General features: G+C 42.3%; 1 protein-coding gene across 7 annotated transcripts in view; it reads right to left on the reverse strand.

Annotated features, from left to right (window-relative positions):
* MED12L (mediator complex subunit 12L) overlaps positions 1 to 24,018 on the reverse strand; it is a 323,177-nt gene that overhangs the window by 283,858 nt on the left and 15,301 nt on the right. For all 7 annotated transcript variants that reach the window (XR_012014723.1, XM_072792271.1, XM_072792270.1 and 4 more), the window contains exons 2-3: positions 9,193 to 9,297; positions 3,880 to 4,071 (exon numbers count right to left, since the gene is read on the reverse strand). Coding sequence is in view for 6 of the 7 variants with exons in the window: in XM_072792271.1 (XP_072648372.1) it covers positions 3,880 to 4,071; positions 9,193 to 9,297 (297 nt within the window). In the remaining variant the exon portion in view is untranslated. The remainder of the gene's footprint in view (positions 1 to 3,879; positions 4,072 to 9,192; positions 9,298 to 24,018) is intronic.

The following is a 24,018-nucleotide window of genomic DNA, read 5'->3' on the forward strand; positions in this document are numbered from 1 at the left end:
GCTAGAAATAGCTGGTTAATTAATTCAGTGGTTGAAAGCAGGCACTTGAGGTAGTTCATTATTTCTTCCAGACCACAAAGGTCTACTATTTAGCAAATTAGTATCCCAATGTACCAATGAATGTCTGAAAGAGTTAACCCACTCTTGTAGGATTCCTCATAAATAGCCTAGGGACAGGCCAGTCATCTATATATATAATCTACTCAACTTATGAATGTAGAGTAAAACAGCGGGCAAAGTACACTGGCCATGATGTACAGGATGGGAGCAGTAAGCAGCATGCCCACTGCACCAGGGATGACCACCTCTGTGCTCCATCCCTGGCCCCCAGCCTATCTGGCTAAAACCCAGAACTCCCAGACCCCTCATTTATAAATGTACTAATAATACCAACCCAACCCTGCCCAAGCCAATGGGTGGTTAGAAGGGTAAAGTAAAAGAATTACATGTATTAAAACTGGAACCATTTTCATTTTCTTATCAATTCCAAGGATTGCTGGATGCCAGCCAAGGGTGTTTCAAGCCATGGACCTGACCTTCTCCTAAGAAGATCCAGATCTGGACACCACATAATCATGGTATCAAGAGCTCTGCTCCCTGTGCCCCCAAACTCTAGCCTGATTTTGGATATCAAGGCTTCAAACCAGCTGATTGTTACAGCATGGCATTTTTCTTAGTCAAATTCTCCTTTAGGCAATGGATATTTTGTACCATTCATATACTGCGAATTTGTTCACACCAAAGTGTGACCCTAGAATTCAAAGAGAAGTATTTTTTGTACACAGCTCTTTAAAAACAAGCTATTTCACTTGGTTCTTGCCCAAGAAACATTCAAGCTGCCCCAACACTGAAGGAAAGGCTGCCTGGTTGGACATGGAGATGCAGCTGTCCATACGCTGTGTTTCATGGGCAATTTAATAGACTTTTGGTCACATATGGATCCTGCTTAGGGTGCTGACTCTAAACACAGCCCCCAGGACAGAGGCAGCTGCTCTGCACAAACACACCTAAAGGGGCGATGAAAGTCCCATAGGCCAAAGCTATAAGGCTTCCTCTCTCCAGACCACAGTGATAGATTTTAACAAGAAAATTTCCTGAAAATTTTGCTTATAAGGCACAACTTTCACGGAGCACAAGACTCTGGGTTGCACAGAGATAGCACAGACTATCGCTGCAGCCAGGGACAAGAAAAGCACAGGCTTATATATTCAGTGCAAGACCCATGTTGCTGTGTTTCACCAGAACATATAGAGTATGAGAGAGTTAAATTTTAGTTGTCAAGGTCACAGGTTGCCTCTCATTCAGATGTACCACAAGATTACAAGACCAAGGCCTAAAAAACTAGGCAAGAACAAAAAAAAAAAAAAGTAAATGTAACATCTCCAAAGAAACTTTACTAATAGCATCTTTAATAGATGCCCAAAGGATTTTCCTTCGATTTTCCTCCGAACGGCAATTGACAGGAAGAAAATAAAAATTCGAATAAGTGAAATGGTTAGATGAAGTAGCAAATAAAACTGAGCCACAGGTCCTACCATTAACAAGCTAAGGCCTACCTCCAGCTCACTGCCCTTACTGGCAGAACCACTGAAGAAATGGTTGGTTCAAATCAAGGGATTTAAAATTCAGAAGAACATAGGTGAAGAAGGCTATTTAAATAAGAAAGAAGACAACATATTGACAGAATTGTCAAATATGCAGTGTGGACCAACTAAGGAAGGAAATCCTGTTTATAGTGACTGCAGTATGACTTCCTTACACATGGATTCCAGTGTCAGCACAGAAACCACCTGACTTCACCTTGTAACTGAACCTAGGCAATCACTGCACAGCTGTTTCATATCTACATCAAGATAGAGCTGCATCTAAGTAGTAAAAGAAAACTTAGAAGGAAACCACCACCTAGCATGTGATGGTTTTTCAGCCACAAAACGGCTGTTATCACCTTGTAGCGCCTTTCCCTTCCATGAGTGTCACTGTCGACGCTCTCTGTTCACCAAGCAGAAGTGGAGGCAAAAGGAAATTCCATAGACCACAGTAATCAATGTCACCTGAAGCGGACATGTCATACCTAGTCAACTGTTCAAGAGCCAGAAGGATATCCCTGGAGACTATGAGTCTATTTTTCCAAATCTACCTATGACCGTGATTGAGTTAAAAGGCCCTTTACAGGCTAAATACTTGGGAGTGCTGTGGAGTTGTACAATAACGGAAAACCAGGCCCAGAAACTTGACCTATCCCAACCAGGAAACTATTCTGAAGTCTAGAACAGAGCTGAAAGAGGACTCAAGATCTCAGCAGGAAAATTAAGGCCATTTGCAATAAGCCACCTCACAGGTAGATACCAGAAATTAAAGAAGTATTTGAACTTTCTAACACAAAGAACATGCAGAGAATGCAATCTTTTAACCCAACTATGAAAGAGCTTTTGCCGTATCAAGAATATGATATGCTGAGGAGGGGAGAAGTGAAGGGAGGGACTTGTCAAATGCCCAAGAAATAACTACTTCGAAGTATAGTCAATGGTAAGAGAAGGAAAGAAGGGGAGGGGAAGGGAGGGGAGGGGAGGGGAGGGGAGAGGAGAGGAGAGGAGAAAACTTTGCATAGAATTAATGTCAGGGTTTACCTGAGGAACACCTGACCTGGCCAGAAGCAGCTCCTAATACAGAGAAGAACAACAGTTAATACACTAGACTGTGATTTATCTCCCTCCTAAAAGATAAGCGACCACTATACCACTAAAGCAAAGGCATCATTTCCTCACCAGTATTCGCTTTTAGAAAATATCCAAAAAAGGGATTCTGAAAGCTTATTAAAAAAAGGAAAACCTAAAAAGAAAGACATCAGCCTGGCTCTAAGGGAAATGAAGGTACCGACCAACATGGAGGGTATGAACTATTGGAAGAAAGTCATCAAATATCAAAGGATGCCCTTTGACTTACGGGGCCTTCAGATACAACCTACAGATAGATCATCATGGGCCGACATGGTAAATGTTCATTATTGGGAAAGAAATCCTACACGGTTCAGCATGTGTTGAGACAGAGTACAGAGCAATTACGCTGATTGTTGTCCTTTTTGAGGATTTCAGTTGCCTTTAATCACAAAAATCTATGAAAGGCAACAGGCTGCTATGGTGGCACTAGGGCAAAAGAAAGCCAATGGGAGCTACAGGCTATTTTCAGAGTTGCTTTCGAAAACAAACAAGCAAATACCAAAAAGAGCTCTCCTTTAAGCCAGGCCTACACCACACCAGTTAGGAACACTTACTATCAAGAACAGAAGATGGTCACCCTTAAGACTAAAGGGTTTCAGGCCAGATGAAAAAGACATGTGGGATGATATCAAAGGTGTGCAAGAAGCCAGAGATCACTGGAAGCTATAAATAAACCTGCCCATTCTATTCTAAAACTTTTTCAAAGAAGTTTTTCAAGCACACACAGAATCACTATCCTACTTGTTAAGAAGGAGACTTCGCTTTTAAGCACTTGGATTGGTACTTTACAAGACATGGAGGTAACATCAAAGCAAGAATTTCTGAATAACACATTTTGGACATCCTGGCCTAAGGAAACCGAAAATATAATGGAAATAAATGAAGTCTTATTGCCTATTCTCGATTTTAAAAACTTGTCTACCTAAAATCCATATAAACTACATCCTGTGTGGACTGTTTCGGTCAAGATGTGCTAGGCACCACATGCCATCAAAATAAAGGGAGAAACAGTGTTACGTGCAGCACACACCTGGTACAGTGTACCTGTCATTGAAACTTTTGAGTTTTGGAAAGAACAGGGGGAAAGAAATATATACCTGAACATCATCTCAAACATCTTGATTTCTAGAAGATCACAATTAAACATTGTAAGAAATAATACCTTTTTTGCCAAAATAGCAAGTGGTTTATTTCCTGCTAAGTCAGAGAACCAACTATGAATTGCACTCTGGGATCGAGCAGTAACCAGCCAATAATTATCTTTAGCATTAACTTGTGGTTTCTTCTTTCCGGTGTCCTGGAAAGTGTTAAGCTTTAGCTTCTCAGCTAATATGCTGCTGAAATAAGCTCCAATCTGTGGAAACGAAAGAAAAAGTTTGAAGACAGTAAGTGTGTTAGTAATGTATAGTAGTATTTTATTTTTGTTTTAGGAGCATATCTTCAAACAGCCCATCAGAAAATAAAATGGCAATTTAAGTCCTTGAAGTCAAGAGTTGTGATTTACTTATACTGACATAATGCAAAAACTCCCACAGCACCTTTGTTAACAAGTGGTTCAAGGAAAAAAGAAGAGCCTTTGAAAATCTCTGGTAAGATGAAATTAATTACATCCTGAATAAATTTCAAGAGAATGGGTTCTGCTTTAATCTTCAATGCGTACTTCTTTTTCAGACTACACACACATTTGGAGACAGTGTGTTTCCTGAGACGTGTTGCATGCAAGAGCAAAAAGTCTAGTAGTCACACAGTAATCATTCTTTTTCTGGTTTCATCTTAATAGCATATATTTTTGAACAGGAAAACTTTGCGTTTACGTTCAGTGCTTCTCAAAAAAAAAAAAAAAAAAGTCCAGGAAATTTTATTTAAATGGAAAATTACAAAGGGTTAGATTAAATTAAGAATTCACCATTTTTGACCAGGCTGCCAATTTCAAGAGTACAAATGTTTCAAGAGAAAGCTAGTGTTACCTGCTCTGAATGGAAGAAAGTAGCAAAGGGAGTTCCTGTGAATGAGACTGTGGCATTTTTGCATTACCCAAACTAAAAGAGGACAAAAGAGAAAGAAAGGCATGAGAAGGAAAGGGATAAATACCTAAAAATTAAGTGAATCCACAGGAAACTTGTTAGAATTTCCAAGAATCCCCTGGGAATTCTTTAATAATATGATACAAGCAACAAATGAGGTTAGCAGACAGTGGCAACCATGATTAAAATAAAATACCTACCTTGGTGAAGCAAAATAAGAATCACTACCTTAGTTAATGCTCATGAGTCAATAAACAATTAGTATGTAGGTTGGAACACAGTTGTAAACAATTAGTCAAGTTTATCTACCAAGGTGAAAAGCTGGTACATGTTTCTCTTAATCTGAATTGGCATTCCTTGACCCTTATGATTTATGGACAATAAAAAGGTCTCTTTTGTTGTGTTAATATAATATGGTAATAAAAAATTAATTAGAAAAAAGATTTGAAATTTTTTTAAACAAACTTCATGGTATTTTTTTATGCAATTGTGCGCTGAATGTTTAAACAGGAAACAAATTAAATGCAAAAATTTAGCAAAACCAGTTGTTTAGGAACAAGCTGCCAACAGATGCAAATTGCTTAAATTTCTCAATCAGTATTTGGTCTTATATCAAGAATTTAAAACCCCTACTTACACTGGTTCTTTAAATTTAAAAAGTCCCTTTATTTGCAATTCTGTATAAGGGTTTTAATCATAATAAATAAAAGCATAAATTTTTTTAAAAAAAACTAGCCAATCTGTTCTACAATTATAATTTATGTATTTAATAACAACGGAATATGTGACTATATGTGCGTTTTACATCCTAACCAACCTTGTGAACCACTGCAGACTATATAAACTAAGTTAAAATTCCCTCAAGAGAAAGAAAAATTTTAAAAATCTAAACGTTACCATGCGCTTAATTTTATATTCACACTATTCCAATCCTAAAGAAGGAGCATCATTCCCAAGTCCCAATGCCTACTTGCAAGTAATCACAGTGGTTAGTTTTTTATGTCTTTCCAGTGTTTCTTCAGAAAAATACACATGAACAAACGCGAATACATTATTTTCTCTTTTTTACATGAATACCTCTTTACGTACATTTAATAAATATCTGAGACCCTTCCACATCTGTGTATGGGGAACTTCTCATTCACTTTAACAAAATAATATACAGCGTGGATGTACACATTGTATTTAATCAAGCCCCTGCTAACGTACGTTTGGAGTATTTTCCCAAAACTTTTGCTATTACAAATCACTTTAAAATGAATAGCCTTTCCTATTTGTTATCTCATACATGTACAGCTACAGATTTCAGATAAATTGTCAGAATTGAGATTGTACGATTCTGTAATTTTAATCAGCATTGTTAAATTGCCCTCCATAAGCTTTGTACCAATTTGCACCCCCTCAGACAAGGTAGGAGAAAGAAAGTGTAATTTAAAACTTGTTTCCATCCCTCCAAAGCCATCTTGAAAGTAATTCATTTTATAAGAAAATGAAAAAAAAGTTTAGGGACTACACTACAGTTCATGTATTCCATATTTATAAGCTCAAATTCCCTTCAGAAGGTTTGAATCCTTGAGTAAATCTCACAGGAAGGGTTGATAGCAGAAGCTGTAATGGGTCTTATTTCCATTTATTCAGTTATTAAAATTGAAATAAAACTTGATACAACAGAACAATTTGGCAGTTTTTATCAAGAAACACACAGCATTCATACTTTCTTACGGTAAATCGTGGTCCTCCAAAATGGATCCAAAATAGTTGTTGAAGCCCTAATCCTCAATGTGATTGTATTTGGAGATAAGGCCTTTAAAGAGGTTATGGTCAAATGAAGTCATAAGGGTGGGGCTTAATCCAATGGACTGGTGTCCTTATAGGAAGAAATACCTAATACTAACTAGCACACACAGAAAAGACCATGTGAGGACATAGTGAGAGAACAGCCTTGTGTAAGACAAGGAGAGAGGCCTCAGAAGAAACCAGACCTGTTGACACCTTGATCCTGGACCACCTTGATCCTGGCCTCCTCAACTATGAAAAAATAATTTTTTTCTCAGAAAATCAAATTTCTGTTGTTTAAGCCACCCAGTTTGTGGTATTCTGTTATGGAGGCCCGAACAGACTAATACACCTTCTAACTCAAGTAAATATGCTTCTGGAAACTTTTCCAAAAGAACAAAAGCTGGGAGCACCTGGGTGCCTCAGTTGGTTAAGCATCTGCCTTTGGCTCAAGGCATGATCCTGGGGTCCTGGGATCAAGTCCCATGTTGGGCTCCCTGCGAAAAGCCTGCTTCTCCCTCTGCCTGTGTCTCTGACTCTCATGAATAAATAGATGAAATCTCAAAAACATATATATAGATAGATAGATACACACACATATATATAATATATATATTTTATATATACATATAATCTATATATAATTGTGGTTGTGATATTAAAAAGTATATGAAGACTGGAAAAAGACAAAACTAAAAATATTGTGTTTGGTTGATGGGACTATCTGTAGAAAATGCTTCTGTTTTCTTTCACGTTGTTTACATATTTCAGTTAATTAGCAAATTGAAAAGTACATATGTGTTTATGTGTACGTGCGCACACACAGATCTTAAAGAATACACAAAACTTTAACAGTGGTTATCTCTCTGGTGAAGGGGAAGTAAGTTTATTGGTATGTTTGATTTCATTCACATGTATAATGCTTTCAATTTAATAAAAGTATTTCAATATTCAGAAAATAAAAATTCAAAAAGGATGAGAAAAATCAAACCTTAAAAGAATACAAACAGAAAACAAATGACTCTTCCTATATATGTTACTAAAATAACCACCCAGAAAAAGAATTTAATTCAAGAAATTTTTTGACACAACATTCTGACTATATATCCTTAATGAAAATTAGTCTAAGGACCAAAAGTATAATAGGAAAATTATAAATTTTACATAGTAATTTTGTTGTCAGAGTAGCATCAGAATAGTTTAGTTTACCCTGGAACTTTCTTACATGCATTGTAAAACAGAGTAAATAAATAAATATACTGAATTTACTAAAAGCCAGGGTTCTCACTTTGGGAGAAAGGAGATACAAAGATGGAACAGGAAAAAGGAAAAACCCTGTGGTACTGGGTAAGAACTGGTAGATGGATGCAAGGAAAGAAAAAAGAAAAAGGAGAGAAGACAAAAGAAGAAACAGATATCTATGGTGTTTCCCATCTCTGTCCACTGAAAAGACCTAGGAGTTAGGATACTCTAGTAGCAACAATCATGCCAAGCATCCGGATCTGGGCTGGGGCACAGAAAGAACACGTATCTGGCACATGTTACTGCATCAAAGGTGAGGAAGTGCTCAAAGAATGATGGGGAAGTCAAAAGCACCCAAGAAACAGGTTAAAGGCACCCCCTGGCCAAGTGAGAGACAACTTAATCATCAAAAAGATGAGACATCAAATTTTAAAGAGTCCTGGAGTTCAAAGTGATACTTCATCCAGTGGGATGTCAGGGCATGTGCCTGGCTCAGTGGGTGGAGCATCCAACTCTTGATCCCAGAGGTCATGAGTTCAAGCCCCATGTAAAATGAGGAGATTACTTTTAAAAAAAGAAAAACGGAAGTATCTGGGGTACCTGGCTGGCTCAGTCAGCAAAGCATGCAACTCTTAATCTCAGAATGGGGAGTTCAAGCCCCACATTGGGTGTGGAGCCTACTTAAAACAGTAAAATGATTAAAAATACGAATTGTAAAATGGGGTGTCCTTTTATAAAATAATGCCAACTAACAAACGTATAAGAAAAAGACAACTGGAAAACCAGCATTTTGCAACCACCAGTAAAATAACTCATTCAGCAAGCATTATCAACTGATGATACAATCACAAGATAAAATTGTACTGAAGAATAGCATATTCATTTGGTCTCAAGGTATCACCCTCCAGAGACTACTACAAGGAAAAGATAACTACTTTTACAACGTGAAGTAACAGCAGACACCACCTTCAATGACCACCTTAGTATAACCAGTAGTAGGGCAAACTGGCACTGCGTGTCTTCTGATGTGCAATGTAGGCATCTTGCCAAAAATATTTAACCTGAATCTTGTCATGAAAAAACAATCATACAAATCTAGATGTAGGACTAGAATATAAGACAAATTATCTGGACAGCAGCTCCGAAAGCCCCTTTCCTCCAAAAAAAAAAAAAAAAACAAAAAAACAAAAAAAACAACACGAGAGAAGGTGGAGAGCAGTACTGCACTGGATTACAATAGACCAAAGAGACATGACAACCAAATGCAATGCATGAGCCCTACTTGGGTCCTAGGGCAGGACCTTATATCAGATATTCTGGGAAATTCTGAGTATGAATGGTGATTTAAATAACACTAATTTATCGACATTAACTATTCAGGGTGTCACACACACTTTTTCAGAAGTTTTAGGAAAATAGACAATTTGCATTACCTTTGATGGGTTAATTACAATATTTCTGGCTGAGCCATGTTCATCTCCAGTAAAGGCTGGCTGATTGTTGAAGCCTTGCTTTACATTCACAGCAGTAAGTTCATCCTGTTCAAGAAAAGGTATCAATTAATCAGAAGGACATAAAAGCTCCAACTTTACCCAGCATACTGCAGCCTGAGTAGTGACTGTGTAAAAGAAAACCGTTGAGGGACGCCTGGGTGGCTCAGCAGTTGAACGTCTGCCTTTGGTTCAGGGCGTGATCCCGGGTCTGGGGATCGAGTCCTGCATTGGGCTCCCTGCCACGAGCCTGCTTCTCCATCTATGTCTCTGCCTCTCTGTGTCTCTCATGAATAAATAAATAAAATCTTAAAAAAAAAAAAAAACTATTGAATGTACATCAAAGAGAGAGCAGAAATTGAAGATTGAAAACCAATACACAAAGGTACAGAGAGAGATAAAATAAACGTGGCAAAATATTAACAACGGTTAACTCGGGGTAATGTGGGCGGGCATTCATTATACCATTTTCTTGATTATTCTATAAATTTAAAAATTTTAACTAATACGTTGGGAAAAGAAAAAATGAGCAAAAATCCCCCCCCCACACACACACACACACACGCAGCAACAAAGTCATAGAAATGTGTATACTAGAATTGCTTCCAAAGGCCCCATAGTTGGGCTCTCCCTACCTTGCCAGACCCTATGCACATCCCTGATTTATTTATGTTCAAGAAAAATGGCACATTCCACTTATCTAAGACCCTATAGCAAGTTAAAGATAGAAATGAAGAGTTCATAATAGGCATAAGCTTTGTGATAACCATAATACCATGACCAGCAGCATCTGAAGGGAAGATTAGGGCTTGCAAAATCCTTTCATGCATCTTGGCTCACTTGATCTTTAACCAAATTCTAAGGTAAATGGTAAGCATGTACCATGTAGCTCATTTACAGACGAGAAGAATGAGGCTCACACTAAGCGAACACAGTAACTGGACAGAGCCAACACTGAAATGCTGTCTTCTCAAGCCAAGACTAGAAAGAGAAATTTCCATGACTCCATGCTACTGAAGTACAAATGCCATATGAAAATGTGGTCTATAAATACAGAACTCCTTAAAAACATCTCCTACTGAATAGATATAGGAAAACTTTTCTCCCCAAGGTCACAACACATCAGAAATAGTCCAAGGCTTTAAAAAAGAAAAAGAAGACGACAATGACGACGACGACGACCTTGCTCTGCCCAAATCATTGAGCTACGGAACTATATCGGAGTTCCTAGAATATAGGCTTAAAAGAATAAAAGGGAAAGGTTTGAGTAAATAAAGCTGCCTCCTGTTCCTCCTCACTGTAAGCCAAGAAAAGGTCTAAGTAACCGTTGGGGTAATGCTAGCCATAGCACAAGAATGAGAATGCATATTTCATCTTCGTAAGTAATTGCTTCAAGCGTAAAATGAAGAAAAAAAGAAAACCAACTGATCAAAATCACTGCTGTGATTAAGTAGGAAGCCTTAGGACAAAATAGTTTATGACATATAAGCACCTGAAAGGTCGGCCTGGCTGAGAGCCGAGGTCTCCTGGAGACGTGCCATGTAACTTTACTTAATTGTGTGTGTACTCTACCTAACATCTTGGCAAGCCACGGTTTTGGCAAGCTTTCAAAAGACCCCGCTACAGGAAGTTTAGCTCTATGATAATCGAGTCTCCTCCAGGCATGAAGGTCATTGAAATTGTGACCCGCACAGAAAATGAGTTACATACACATCTCAACACATCTCAAACTGCTCCCACATTTTCAAATAATTACTTGAACATCTAGGGCAAAACTACATAATGCATATATTTTAAGCCAGAAAGGTGTCAATCAACTTAAATAAAGCGAGTATGCTAACAAAATGTCTGTAGTCTTGGGAGTCTAAGAAAGAAAGGGGATAAATGGGATCAGAAGGGGAATGGGATGAGAAAATTGAATTTTTATCTTGTGATTTACCATCAGAGTATTACAAGAAACATTAATTGAGTAACAACATATGTTTTACTAAAAATACGCTCTGGCTTAATCAAGAGGAAATGTGTGAGGCTCTCAGGAGCAGTTAGTTCCATTTCGTGCTGCTGCACTTTCTACTCCAAAGGTACTCCAAGGCTCCACGTATTTGACTGTGAACCAATAGTCTGGAAAGATACGCCCTGCAGACATATGCACACATGCATTCAGACACACTCCTTGGAAGTAAAGGAACCTGGAACCACGCGGTTCCTTGTCTGTCGACCACATCGGGTTTTCCTCACACACTAAGATCCACACAGGTACTGCTGGAAGGAAGCCCTGAGTTGTGAGAACTTTTTATCTCGCATTCTAAATTGCACGAAAATACATCCAGAATCCGACCCTCTTCTCACCACCACCAATGCAGCCTCCCAGTCATCTCATGCTCGGATACCGCGATGGCTCCTACCTGGCTTTCTTGCTTCTATGGGTGCCCCCCCCAAACACCCCCTGAAAGCTACTTTCAACACAGCAGTCACAGGGAGCTTCTTAAAACTTAAGCAAGATCATGTTACTCCTGCTCAAAACCTGCATTAACTCCCCAACTCAGGGTAAAAGCAAAGGCCTTATGATGCCCTACAAGTTCCTGTGTGATGATCTGGCCCCTCTTACCTTTCTGACCTCATCCCTAACCACACTTGCCTTAGCTGACCCTACTCCAGCCACACTGGTCTCCTTGCAGTTCCTCAATCAAGCATGCCTGCTGGATGGTCCCAAGTCTCGGGGTCTTTGTCCTATCTGTTCCCTCAGCCTGGATGGCTTTTCCCTTGGTATCCACAGCCAACTATATAAGCACCTGAAGACTTTGCTCAAAGTTCATATTCTCAATGAGAAATCTGAGGATGCTATTTAAAAGTGGAACTGCTCACTCCGTTCTCTTCGCCTCCAGCATTCCTAACCTTCCAATAATCTGTAGCACTTAACACCTAAAATGCCCTATAATTTACTTACAATGTGTACTGTCTGTTTCCCCCACCGGAAGGTAAGGCCCATGACACCAAGGATCTTTATTTTGTTCACTGATGCATGCCAAGCACAGAGAGCACACATCAGGTATTCAATAAATATTTGTTGAAAGAATAAATAAGTGTGGGGCACCTGGCTGGCTGTCAGTAGAGCGTGTGACTCTTGATCTCAGGGTCCTGAATTCATGCCCCATGTTAGGCATGGAGCCTACTTGAAAAAAAGGAAGGAAGGAAGGAAGGAAGGAAGGAAGGAAGGAAGGAAGGAAGGGAGGGAGGGAGGGAGGGAGGAAGGAGAGAGAGAGGGGGAAAGAAAGAAAAAAGAAAGAAAAGAAAGAAAAGAAAAGAAAAGAAAGAGAGAGGAAGGAAGGAAGGAAGGAAGGAAGGAAGGAAGGAAGGAAGGAAGGAAGGAAGGAAGGAAGGAAGGAAAAGTGAATGATAACCTGCTTTGAACAATTAACATAAGCATATTCTGAATCACTCTCCCCTGACTTTGGGGTCTGTAATCCCATCTGTATTTATGACAGATCCTCCTAATCACCCAGAGCAGCAGTGGCTCTCACCCGGTCAAACTCAATGAACCACCCTGAAAATAAAATATTTTATAATAACTTTCCCTGAGTCTGAAATGAAATTCATCAACAGTAATTTTCCGATACCAATACTTAAAAATATTTTAAGTCAATATAATACCCTCCCTCTAAAATTTTTTTCTAAAGTAAGTCATAACGACATAGGCGCTTGAATATGCTCAAGCATACAACACTAGACCTTCACTTACTCAAAGCTCATTCCATTGGCCAGCAGCCAGCAACAGTGTGTAATAACCGAGGATTTGTGAAAAATGCAAAATCTCTATCAATCAGTCAATCAATCAAAAAGCAAACAAGCAAGCAAGCAAAATCTCCATCACAAATCCCCCAATCACAATCTGCAGCTACAAATTCCCAGGTAATTCAGGGGCGCTTTAAACTTTGAGAAGGGAGACCCTTGGAGACATGAAGAACTGTTGTGTTTGTTCCTAGAATCACCACAATGAAGTGCCTACAAATGGAGGCATCATGTGTGTTCTATTGCCAGTTCCAACGGCCAGAACTGCACAATACAATTCTTCTGAAATGGTGAAAACTCTTAGTAAAGTTTCAAACTAAAACGAAATCTCCAAATACACGAACACACAAGTTATACTGCTCAGAAACTCAGTGTACATCAATGTGTTATTAAAATCCTGCAAAAAGAAAACAAAACCTTTGAGATCCTATGTAAACAGATGCCCACCTGGAATAGAAAGGGGAAAAGAACAAGATTCAGATAGTCCAGTGGCACATTTGACCGCCCGGGGGGATGCATCTTCCGCTTGAGCCCAGCTGTCCGCAGAGTACAGCCAGCACACCTGGCCCTGCCCGCGAAGGGATCGTGGCACCCCAACCACAGCAACAGCCTACGCTGCCCCCAGAGATTTCCACAAGGCTCCCCCGGGGACCAAAGACAGAGGAGGGCTGCTCCTACCCCTCAGAGGCCTGATTCTGCAAAGGGGACTCAGGTCCCCTTTGTGGGTTTTGGGTTTAAGAAGCACTGAGTTTCATTCACATCGTGAAACGTCAGCAAGAGCCCTGTACCCGCTGCTGCGGCAAAACACGATGGAAGAAAGTGCAGGTCCAGCAGTCTACACACACACACACACACACACACACACACACCCGCCTGCCCTGCCTTTAGGGCTGGGACACTAGGCTACAGGTGGTGGCAATGCTGGAGGAGGACTACATGGAAATACATGCAAGAGGGAGAGAGAGAGCAGTGGGCGAAGAGTCCAGGGTCTGCAATCAGACCGTCCAGATGTGAACCTCCGGCTGCTTGGAAGAGTGGCTCTCAGGGGCCTTTGGAACTGAAGCTGTCCTTCAGTTTCCTCCACTGCCAGAGAGCTCCCACGACTGTCTCCACATGCCCGTTGAGGAAATAAAGCGGAGAGGTTAACTAGCCCAAGATCACACCGTCGGTAAAGAACTCCAAAGAACCTCCGGTCTCTAACCACCACACTATGTGAAGACAGCCAGCAATTAGTACTGCTGCTATGGTTTTTGTCTTGTTTCTGATACAGCAAAGTGATAACCTGAAGCTCCAGTAAGCACTCAGGTGTACAAAGAGTCCATTTCAGAAACTAAAAAGACCCTGGCCTTAGGAGGGGGTTCTTAACGTGTCTGCATGCATCAGAATCCCCTGGAGGGTTTGTTAAAATGCAGCTTCCTGGGCCCCACCCCCAGAATTTCTAATCCAGTTAAGTCTGGGGTGGAGCCTGAAAATGTGAATTTCTAACAACCTACCAAGTATGCAGCTCTAGGGACCACACACTGAGAACCAGTGACAAAAGATCTGGAGTTTGTGGCTTTCTAGAAAACCAGGGCTTCCAAGCCCAGCATCAATGCTGCACTCACCATCAGGAGGAAGCTGTGTGTCCAAAAAAAGACGGGTCAGAATTCTCTGCCACAATGCAGAGGCACAAATACAAAGCTACACACACACACACACACACACACACACACACACACACACACACACATATCCTGGAAGGAAACCAGCGTATGAAAGTTTTCTCTTTCACTCCTTCGGCATTTCACAGACCCACAATGAATAAAAACATCAAGGCCACCACGTAGTCAATTATATCAGGAAGCCAACAGCCAAAACAGAAGCTTGGAAGTCACTTTTATTTGAGGTTTACTGATACAGAACTTTAGGAGGTCAGCTTCCTAGAGAACGAAGGCAAAGAGAGTAAAAGCCCAAAGCATCATAACCAAAATATGTACCCTGGTGGTTTATTTCCAAAAGTTTCTGAAAAGGGTGAAAGTCAATGGCAAGAATTTCAAAAAAACGAGTTAAAAGTAAGATTCAGGTTCCAGGGTGTTTCGCTTTCGTTTAACCTTCATTTCTCAAACTCTGCTAATGCGCCCACAGACCCCTTTTAAAGGGAAAATATTCTCTCTGGCCTGAGGATGTCTGTCTGTAGACCCCAACTTGGGGGAAACAGGCTAGGATGTGGATACTTAATGGCATTAGGCAGCAATAAGAGAGGCAGACAAACGTAATGTGTGTTATATGGACTTAACACACTTTTATGACACTTTGCTCTGAAGGCCTTTGCCAAATCTACCAAATCTAATCAGGCAAAAAAAAAAAAAAAAAAAAAAAATAGAAGGGCGAGAGTCCAGATTTTGGAATGGCATGACTCTAAAATCCCCAAGCCAGAATCTGTATAGGACACAAATAGCCTCCTCTTGCACTAGACTTGAACCTCTTCAAAGATCTCTCTAAATAAGAGGATCACCACCAAAATCCTAACTATGGTTCTTATTGAGATTTAGGCTTGCTCTGCGGCCCATAGTCCATGATTCTTACAAAAGAACCTTCAGCAGCTACTATGCCTATTTGCGAAGGTAAATTCACAGTCCTTGCCTGGTGGCCCTGGGCAGCGGCACACCAGACCTGGGTGCATATGGATTTCAACAGAATTGTCCCAAGGGAACCTCGACATGGAGAAAGGAGGACTCTCACCCCTCTTTATCATTGGTTTCTACTAAAATAATAAGCCTTAAAGCAATGTTCAGGAGACAGGCACCTACATACATTCAGAATCCTAGAAATTGTTCCATGTTCATACAGAAGGCCAGGTTCACTCTGCATTTCTGTATTCCACAGCGACACCAAAACTGGATCTTCAGGGCCTTGGGTGAACTCCAAATACATCCATAAATCTCACACATTTACCTTGAACTTCATAGGATAATCTTATTTTTTGGATCACTTTCAAAGCAATCTTTTAATTTCAATAAAATGTTTCACCGGAAAGTAGAAACATTTTGATGCTCGCCTGGAAGCTGGTTAAGCTCTTTCTCACTCAAGGCAAAAATACATAAAAGAGGCGCCTGGGTGGCTCAGTTAGTTGAACAACCAACTGACCCTTGGTTTCAGCTCAGGTCATGATCTTGGGGTCGTGATGTCGAGCCCCACGTCGGGCTCCATGCTCAGCAAGGAGTCTGCCTGAGATTTTCTCTCTCTCCCCCCCTCTACCCCTCCTCCTCTCACGCTCTCTAAATTAACAAATGAATAAATCATAAAATCTTAGAAAGTTAGGAAAGGAGGTAATCATAAAATCTTAGAAAGGAAGGAAGACAGGTTGGTAGGTAGGTAGATCAGTCGGTCAATTGGGACAATTTCCAATGACTGTTGCAAGAGCAGATAATAAATGCAGGCAAACACATACACCGATGCACACAGACATGCAAGCACACACATGCGTAACCTCCTCCAGACTTCGCCTCTAACCCACAGAACCTGTGCAGGCATGCCCTATCTCTCTAGTCACTCGTGTCTAACACACTAACTCACTGACTGTTCAACAAATTGGACAGAAATGTCCACCAGGACTATGATAATGCCACAGAAGTAGAAAAATGTCCCTCTGTGTGCTCGTCAGGCAGACTGGGTGAGCGAGGGTCTTAACCAAACAAAATTAAAAAAAAAAAAAAAAAAAAAAAACAGCCCGATAATGATTTTTCCTAGCCTTGCCCAGCCCTCCCTGGAAAGAGCATTTTCCGAGACCCCTCAGGATGTCTGCAGATCCCAGTCTGAGAAATGGAGCTGTGATAATCCCCATGCGTGGATACAGTGAATGGTCTTTAGGTAACACCTAGAGGTGGTGGGTATAAATGGACCCAGAAAATAGGGGAATAATCTTTCCTAGTCCCTAACCAATTTTATCCACACTCCTCTCAAAACAGGTCTCATGTTCATCCCTTTAAAATATAACTGTCGGGATCCCTGGGTGGCGCAGCGGTTTAGCGCCTGCCTTTGGTCCAGGGCGTGATCCTGGAGACCCGGGATCGAATCCCACGTCAGGCTCCCGGTGCATGGAGCCTGCTTCTCCCTCTGCCTGTGTCTCTGCCTCTCTCTCTCTCTCTCTCTCTCTCTGTGACTACCATAAATAAATAAAAATTTAAAAAATTTTAAAAATAAAATAATAAAATACAACTGTCGCCTCTCTAACCCATGGCTGCCATCACAGTGGGCCCTAGGCACTGCTCCTTGTGTGGTTCCTCTCCTCTGTTTAGATTTTTACCTGAATCCATCCTGCCCACAGGCCCTGATGAATCTTCCTCGAATGAGTGTTCTTCTCTGCCCTCCCCTGTTCACAAGCCTCAGAAGGTCTTCTACTTTTTTCCTTCTTTTCCCCAGAAGGGGCTAAAGAATGGAAGCACCTAATGCTACCCCTCCAAGCCCTCAGTGATACCTGTGGGCCTTCTCTCCACCTAACTGTGGCTCCAAACCCAAGCACCATTACCTCAGAGAGGCATTAAATGCCTTGAACAATCAAGCTCCACCTCCCAGTCTCACTTCTTTCCTCAGCGTTAAAATCACACAGATGTGAGTTTGAATGCAGAACCCTTACTGGTGATTGGGAACAAGGTACCTGACCTCTCTGTACCTCAGTTGCTTCGTTTGAAATGAGGCAAGAATAACTCACAGGCTTGAGGTTATGTAAGATAAAATGTACAAAGAGGTTAGCACGGTGCCTGGCCCATATTAAGTGCTCTATAAACGGTGGCCACGGTTATAAAAACTTAGAGCTGTATTTTATTTTTATATTTTAACTCATTTAATCTACTTGACTATTATATTCTTTCCCACATAAATCATCTTTTCAGCCTCCAAGCCTTACATAATGCCTTTCCCATCCCCTGGAGTACATTATCATGAAATCTTTTGCCTTCTTCAAACCACAACTCAGGACTCCCTTTCATTCAATCAACAAATAAATAAGTATACAGCACTGTGCTACGTACTGGGGATTCCACAGTGAGCACATTACAAGCGATAAATGCCCCCAAGGAGAAGCACCACCTTCTCAGGATGCACATAACAGGGGCTTGACAGTCTCAGAAATCAGACAAGAATTCCCTGAAGAAGTGGCCTTTGAGCCTCAGCTCAAACTGAGAAGTAGAAGTTAACTGAGTTAAGAGGAGGACCTTATAATGGTAAGGTTGACATTCTGCATAAAGTGATACAATATTAATTCTAAGATGGTGAAAAGCACTGTACTTCCCAGAACAATTAAAAAAAAAAAAAAACAACGTAAAGAGGTATAACTAAAATATCAATAGGCAACTTAAAATTATAAGAAATGACTTAATCCAAAAGAAAGCAAGAGACAGAAAAAAATAGTACAACGTTATACGTAAATCCAATCATATCAAATTATAGGAAATGAGAATTAAATATTAATTGGCTTCCAATGAAGGGACAGGGATTGTCAGAACGTATAAAAAAGCAAAACCCCATGAAGCACCCCAAGTATGCATCGACTGATGAATGGATAAAGAGGACGTGGTATGTATACATAGAATGGAATATTACTCAGCCATAAAAAAAGAATGAAATCCTGCCACTTGCGATGACACGGATGGCACCAGAAAGTATTATGCTAAGCAAATAAGTCAGAGAGAAACAAATACCATTTGATTTCATTCACATGTGGAATTGTAGTTACAAAGCAAATGAGCAAAGGGGGGAAAAATACAGAGACAAACCAAGACTTTTTTTTTTTTTTTTTTTTTTGTAAGCTTTTATTTATTGGGACGCCTGGGTGGCTCAGCAGTTGGGTGGCTGGGAGTACAGGGGCAAAGAGATTTCAACTAGTTAGCAGACTCTCATAAGAGTCCAGACATCAGATGATGATAGGTAGGACCAAAACGGTGGTGACACAGGTAGAGAGGGGTATTTAGGAGGGCTACTCAACTGAACTTCTTGTTGAAGTGCTGGATGAAATGACCAAGAGTAATAAGGCTGTCAAGAAAGAACATCCCCCATATTTCTGGGATGGTAATTTCTCTTAAGATAGGGTAAGCAGGGACGCCTTAATGGTTCAGTGGTTGAGCATCTGCCTTTGGCTCAAGGCGTGATCCCAGAGTCCCGGGATCTAGTCCCATGTCAGGCTCCTTGCATGGAGCCTGCTTCTCCTCTGCCTATGTCTCTGCCTCTCTCTCTCTCTCTCTGTGTGTGTCTCTCATGAATAAATAAAATCTTAAGGAAAAAAAAGATAGAAATGTTAAAAAAAAAAAAAAAGAAAAGATAGGGTAAGCAGTATTGAGGGGGGTTAGAAGAGGAACAGATCTCAAGTTCAGTTTTAAACATAAGTTTGAGGTAGCAAAAGAGACAAAATATTTTAAGATTTTATTTATTCATGGGAGACAGAGAGAGGCAGACATAGGCAGAGGGAGTAGCAGGTTCCCTGTGGGGAGCCTGATGTGGGACTCGATCCCAGAACCCCAGGATCATAACCCAAGCCAAAGGCAGATGCTCAATCACTGAGCCACCCAGGCGCCCCGAGACAATATATTTTTATAGGCACTTAAATATATAAGTATTTTATATTTATATTCTTCTGCACTCTAGAGTGCAGAGAAGTCTAGGCTGTGCTGTTAAGTTGTCTGCATATAGATAGTAACTGAGGCCTGGGGTGGCTGAGAGCACCTAGGGAGAGGGTAGACTGGGAGGAGACAAGAGCCTAGGGCAGACCCCACAGAAAATGCAGTACTGACTTAATGACCAGGTAGGGGAGGAAAAGCCTTCAAGGAGACATGGCCAGAGAAGAGAAAGGAAACCAGGAGCGTTTTATCGCAGAAGCTGTGAGATGTTATTTCACCAACAGAGAGATCAATAGGAGCAAGTGCTGCTGGGAATGTGGCTGTTGTCACTTGTGACCTCAGTGAGGGGTGTCTCGGTGGACTGACGAAGGCAGAAGCCAGATTGGAAGGAGCAGAGGAAGAAGTGGGAGGTGAAGGAGACAGTGGGCACACAGGATGCTTTCGGAAAAGTCTGGAGAAAGAGGAGAGAAACGGGAAAATGGAGTCAAGGGGTGGAGGGCGATCGAAGATGGGAGGGCCTTGTGCGTGTTTTAATGGCACCAGAAAGAATCCAGGGAAGGACAAGATGGAAGGTAACAGGAGAAGGGGGAGATGGTTGTAAGCTTGAAGTTCCTGAGAAAAGTGAAAGGGACACCTAGGGCCTCCTGAGCCAGGACCCAGGAGGGAAAAATCTAGTACTAGACCAACCAGGGATGTGCAGAAGGGGATCCCGAGACAGGCCCCGTAGGTGCACTGTAACAGGTGGACTTGTGTACCCCAAAGACACATCAGTCCTAACTCCTGTACCTGTGCATGTGGCATTTCTTAGAAAGAGGGTCTTTGCAGATACAAGATGAGGTCATACTGAATTAAGGGGTTGTGGGGGGTCCTAATCCAACATGGCTGGTGTCCTTACAGGAGAAAAGACAGAGGGAAGAAAGAGGCAGAGAGCCTGGGGCCACCAGAAGCCAGAAGAAGTGAGGAAGGATCCTCACCTCGAGGCTTCCAGGTGCAGCCCTGCCTCCAGGAGGACGGTAGGCTCCAGAACAGCAAGAGAATCAATTCCCATTGTTTGAAGCCATCCAGTTTGTGGTGTTTTGCTATGGCAGGCCTAGGAAACTAAAACATACGTACCTGTAGGGAAAGCACGAAGGGACTGCTCTATCCCTCGTGGCAAGTCTACCCCCCAACACCGCAACACCGGGGTCCAAGCCATCTGGCAGCATCAGGGACAACCACTGCAGAGTTTACAACAGCTATCGAAAGTGTACAACACTATCACTAGACTCTGCAGAGAGAGGACACCCTGGCCAGCCCCCCACACCGCAGAAACAGGGACCAATTCATCTGGATCTCTTCTGAGGTGTCACATAATGCCTGAGAAGTTTAAAAAAAAAAAAAAAAAAAAAAAAAAACAGGGAAGGTCGGGTCCCCCATTGCTGCCCAAATGCCACCAGCCTTTTAAAGAGGGCCAACGGAGGAGTCAGACTGACTCAAGGGAGGCAAGACTCCCCTAAAAGGCAACCTAGCACTTCCCCCCGCCCCCACCAACATCTCCCAACACCAGGGCCACATTTGCATCAAAGCCACATCTGAAACTCAGCTCTGTACATCCACCCTCATCTACATTGCTATTAATATTCACCCCATCCAAACCACACCTGCAGGCCATCAATCAGAAACTATGCAGGCCTAGGGGAAACCAAAGGATATGAGCTCAACACAAACCAGTAAGTTCTTCACACCTGTACAGAGCAGCAGGCAAAAAGAGAAGCAAAGAAAATCATGGCAACGATACCACCACGCTCCCTTGGCCATTAAGCAGCACATTCGTGTTCATCTTCATAACCCAAGCGGCTTAGACCCATAGGTCCTCCTTTTACAAGGTGAGAAACTGAGGCTGAGAGGCAGGTTAAGTGGCCCTGTGAGGATCTGGCCCCTGGTAGATGCGGTGTGTTCCCCCAAGACAGTGAGATCTTTGAGATCGGTGTGGTTCCAACAGAAATAAAGGGGGATCCTGGCTCCCATTCCTGGGAAATGGATACACCTCCACCTACCTCATGTGCCCATTTTAAAGAAAAGGTGAAAATCACGTGAGGCACACGAACAGGGAGGTACACACTATGTATTTTGGGATTTTATTATTTTTAGGTAATCTCTACACCTCATCTGGACCTCGAACTCACAACCTCAAGACCAAGAGTCGCATGCTCCACTGACTGAGCCGCCCAGACGCCCCCCACACTAGTATTTTAAAAATCAGGGATCCCTGGGTGGCGCAGCGGTTTAGCGCCTGCCTTTGGCCCAGGGCGTGATCCTGGAGACCCCGGATCGAATCCCACATCAGGCTCCCGTTGCATGGAGCCTGCTTCTCCCTCTGCCTGTGTCTCTGCCCCTCTCTCTCTCTGTGTGTGACTATCATAAATAAATAAAAATTAAAAAAATAAATAAATAAAATAAAAATAAAAATAAAAGTATCATCATCATAATTATAGATCGTTTGTACGGCCGGCCGGTGCACGTAGGCCTCAATCATACACGTGACCAACACCCTCCAGTGAACTGGGTGGAAATGCCTGGGAGTTACTGGAAATACTGAGAGTTACTCTCGATAATTCTCCAATGAATTGGGTGGAAACGTCCACCAAGGTGTTGAACACATGTGGTTTTTAGAGGTGTCAATTCACCGTAACAGCCTCACCCTCCCCATAAGTGGCCTGGCGAGACAGGCAGTCCCTCCTCATTTTAAAGTGGAAGAGTTGGGGGGCAGGTGGGAGTCAGGGGGGCGTCTTTGTAGCCAAGTCGGTTGAGAATCTGCCTTCAGCTCAGGTCTTGATCCTGGAGTCCCGGGATCGGGATGGAGCCCCCACATCTGGCTCCCTGCTCAGCGGGGAGACTGCTTCTTCCTCTCCCTCTGCCCTTCCCCCTGCGCCACCCTCCCCACCGCCACCTTCTCTCGCAGATAAAGAAATAAATAAAATCTTTAAAAAAATAAAGTGGGAGAGTCTCTGATTCAAATTATATCTAAATATACTTAACATTTATTCCACTCATATTTAAATAATTGTATCCATTAATTCATATTCAAATCAAATTCAAATGCATCATCTTCCAATATCAAACACCTGGATGTAGCTCTCAGAAAAAAAAAAAAAAAAAAGTAAGAAAACTGCCAGAGGAAAAAAATACTTGAACTTTTAGATTTGCGTGCTCTTGAAGGAGGCAAAGGACCTAATGCCTCCAAGAGTCTATCCCACCCAGGGTTGTGTTTAAGGCAGCCTCAAAGGGCAGTTTGCTCTTTCGAGCCCGCGTCGCTCAGGTAAGCCATGGTCCCAACACAATTCTTGCACTGCGATCACATCTCGGGTACACTCTTCCTGTAAATCGTATTTTTCACACTTAGGACTGGAATCTGCCTCCCACTGTGCCAGGTGACTTGAGGGCAGAGAACATATACACAAGCCATGGTTTCTCTTCTCTGAAGTTAACTGTCCAGTGGAGTGACTCACACCCCTCACCTGACTTCTTTTGCTTACCCTTCTACCTCACACCTAATTACTCCCCCCACCCCATGCTAGGCACACACCTAGGGGAAGGAGCGTTGTGCAATCTCCACCAAAGGAAATGCAAATTCATAAAAAGGAAAATGTATTGGGTGAGAGGGATAAAGGGGTATATAGGGAAAAAAATCCCATGAAACTGTTAGGTCATCCTTTCAGCCTGAAAGCAGAGGAAGAGACTGGGGGGGGGGGGGGGTCCTCTTTCTCGTTGGTAATGGTGCCGTTTTTAGGTCAATTCCTGGGCTGCAGGCTACCATTCTGAGTCAAGGAAACCAATATCCGCCTTGGGAAATGTCTGAAAGCTAACCTCTGTTAGCATCTCCCAGGGACGCCTGGGTGGCTCAGATCGTGACCCCGGGGTCCTGGGATCGAGTCCCGCATTGGGTCCCCGCAGGGAGCCTGCTTCTCCCTCTGCCTGTGTCTCTGCCCCTATGTCTCTCAAGAATAAATAAATAAAAATTTAAAAAAATAAAAATAAAAAACCCATCTCCCAGCCTCTGCCCTCTTTATTTCCAGGAGGCCTGCTCAATCCCGCCTCTCCCAGGACCTCAGCCAAGCATCCCAGGACCCTGGTGACCAAGCGGCCACCAAGCAGCCGGGGAACAACAGGTACGGAAGGCCAGACCTGAAGCACCCCGGGCCCTTTTATTTTTCTTTTTTACGATTTTATTTATTCATGAGACCCAGAGAGGGCGAGGCAGAGACCCAGGCAGAGGGAGCCGCGGGGACCTGATGCGGGACTCGATCCCGGGCCCGAAGGCCGGCGCTCGACTGCTGAGCCCCCAGGCCTCCCTCCCTGGGCCCTTGTAGCCCCAAGGCCTCCGGGCCAGTTCGGGGCCCACGTGGAGGGT

The sequence above is a fragment of the Canis lupus genome, chromosome 22 (genome assembly GCF_048164855.1).
Source record: "Canis lupus baileyi chromosome 22, mCanLup2.hap1, whole genome shotgun sequence".
Classification (NCBI taxonomy): Eukaryota; Metazoa; Chordata; class Mammalia; order Carnivora; family Canidae; genus Canis; species Canis lupus.